This window comes from Calidris pugnax, unplaced genomic scaffold (assembly GCF_001431845.1).
Source record: "Calidris pugnax isolate Ruff unplaced genomic scaffold, ASM143184v1 scaffold66, whole genome shotgun sequence".
Lineage (NCBI taxonomy): Eukaryota > Metazoa > Chordata > Aves > Charadriiformes > Scolopacidae > Calidris > Calidris pugnax.
In genome coordinates this window covers 1-1,754 of record NW_015090777.1, presented here as the reverse complement: position 1 = coordinate 1,754, position 1,754 = coordinate 1, and the positions used below count along the sequence as shown (strand labels likewise).

General features: G+C 56.3%; 1 protein-coding gene across 1 annotated transcript in view; it reads left to right on the top strand.

Annotated features, from left to right (window-relative positions):
- Nucleotides 1-1,708, top strand: part of LOC106892184 (myelin-oligodendrocyte glycoprotein-like) — a gene marked incomplete at its 3' end in the record, with an annotated part of 5,995 nt that extends 4,287 nt beyond the window's left edge. The window contains exon 2 of the mRNA XM_014949197.1: nucleotides 1,054-1,708. Within this exon, the coding sequence (XP_014804683.1) occupies nucleotides 1,054-1,708 (655 nt within the window). The remainder of the gene's footprint in view (nucleotides 1-1,053) is intronic.
- Nucleotides 1,709-1,754: the final 46 nt, after the last annotated feature.

The window sequence follows — 1,754 nt, the reverse complement described above, 5'->3', positions numbered from 1 at the left end:
CCCAGGACCCACTCCTTGCTATGGGTGCAGCCCCCCAAACTGTCCTGCACTCCTTCTTTTGAGCATGGGCTCCCCATGCAGAAGATAAGACATTGGGGACAGCAAGGGACACATTGTCCGCAGGGATGTGGTGTTGCCAAGGTGACAGGGCACATCTGGTATGTCCCGATACTCAAAGCCCCCCCAAACCCTTCTTGCCTCCTCAGTCCTTTCCTGACTCTCCACCTCTTCCAGCTGGGATCAGGTAGGGATCCTGCAGGGCTGGGAGGGCTGAGTGTGCTCTGGGGGCAGATGTGGGGCAGGGGAGGTGCTGTGGGGCAGGAGGAACGGAGCCCAGAGCTCGGCCATGCATGGCTTTCACTATCCCATGGGCTCTTGATGGCACACGTCCATTGCCCTGGGACATCTTCAGTCCTGCGGTGCTCCCTCAAAGCAGGGGGTAATTTTCAGGGTGTGGGTCATTTTTGTTGAGCAGAACCAGCACAGGTGGACGATTTGTCATAATCTGGTTGGGGGTTTGCTCCTTCCTTTGCGACAACGGCCATACACAGGAAAATGAGCCCTTTCTGCGGGGGAAAAAATCCTAGCTGGGATCAGGTAGGGATCCTGCAGGGCTGGGAGGGCTGAGTGTGCTCTGGGGGCAGATGTGGGGCAGGGGAGGTGCTGTGGGGCAGGAGGAACGGAGCCCAGAGCTCGGCCATGCATGGCTTTCACTATCCCATGGGCTCTTGATGGCACACGTCCATTGCCCTGGGACATCTTCAGTCCTGCGGTGCTCCCTCAAAGCAGGGGGTAATTTTCAGGGTGTGGGTCATTTTTGGAGTGGGGATCAGGATTTTCTGGTGTAGGTCCTCACCACAGGGAAACCTCCTTCTCTTTTGAATCCTACTCCCTCTCCAGTTTCTCCAGTGCCTTTGGGCCATGGGGAGGGCAAAGCAACACCTGCAGGGTGAAGCAGGCACCACTCACACCAAGCTGGCCCCTTCCCATGTGATGCCTATAAATTAATGTGGGCACAATCTCCATCTCTCTGTGTCCTTCTCTGTCAACCAGCAGAGCTCAGAGTGGTGGGACCAAGGCAACCTCTCCTTGTCACTGTGGGGCAGGACGTCGTGCTGCCCTGTCACTTGTCCCCACGCATGGATGCTCAAAGCTTGGAGATCAGGTGGATCCGGCACCTGGTCTCTGAAACGGTGCACCTCTACCAAAACGGAGAGGACCAGTATGGTGAGCAGATGAAGGAATACGTTGGAAGGACAGAGTTGGCCAGAGATGGTCTCTCCAATGGGAGCCTGGACTTGCGAATCTCTGAGTTGAGACCCTCTGATGATGGCCTGTACGTCTGCACTGTGAGAGATGCTGGCACCTATGCAGAAGCTATGGCGGAGGTGGAGCTGGCAGGTTTGTGGGTACTGTGGTGTGTCCTGGGCACGTTCCAGATGTCCGTGGGTTGGTGTGTCCCTCTCAGAGCTCTGTCCCATCCTCACGTCCTTTCATTTGGTGCCGAAGGCCAGGAGGTGTGGAAAGAGGTTGGATGTGAGTGGGATCTTCCCATCCATCCCTGCCCTGAATGGAGCATCCATGTGGTGCTGGAGGTGTTTTTGGGGCAGAGGAGCACAGACACGGTGGCTTTGGGTCTCTGTGGTGTCCTCGTGATGCTGTGTTCGTGGAGAGATGTTGCCTTGAGGGACCAAAGCTTGTCCACTTGGTGCTTCTCTGCCACGTTGTTTTCTGGAAGTTCTGGGGTCATTTGG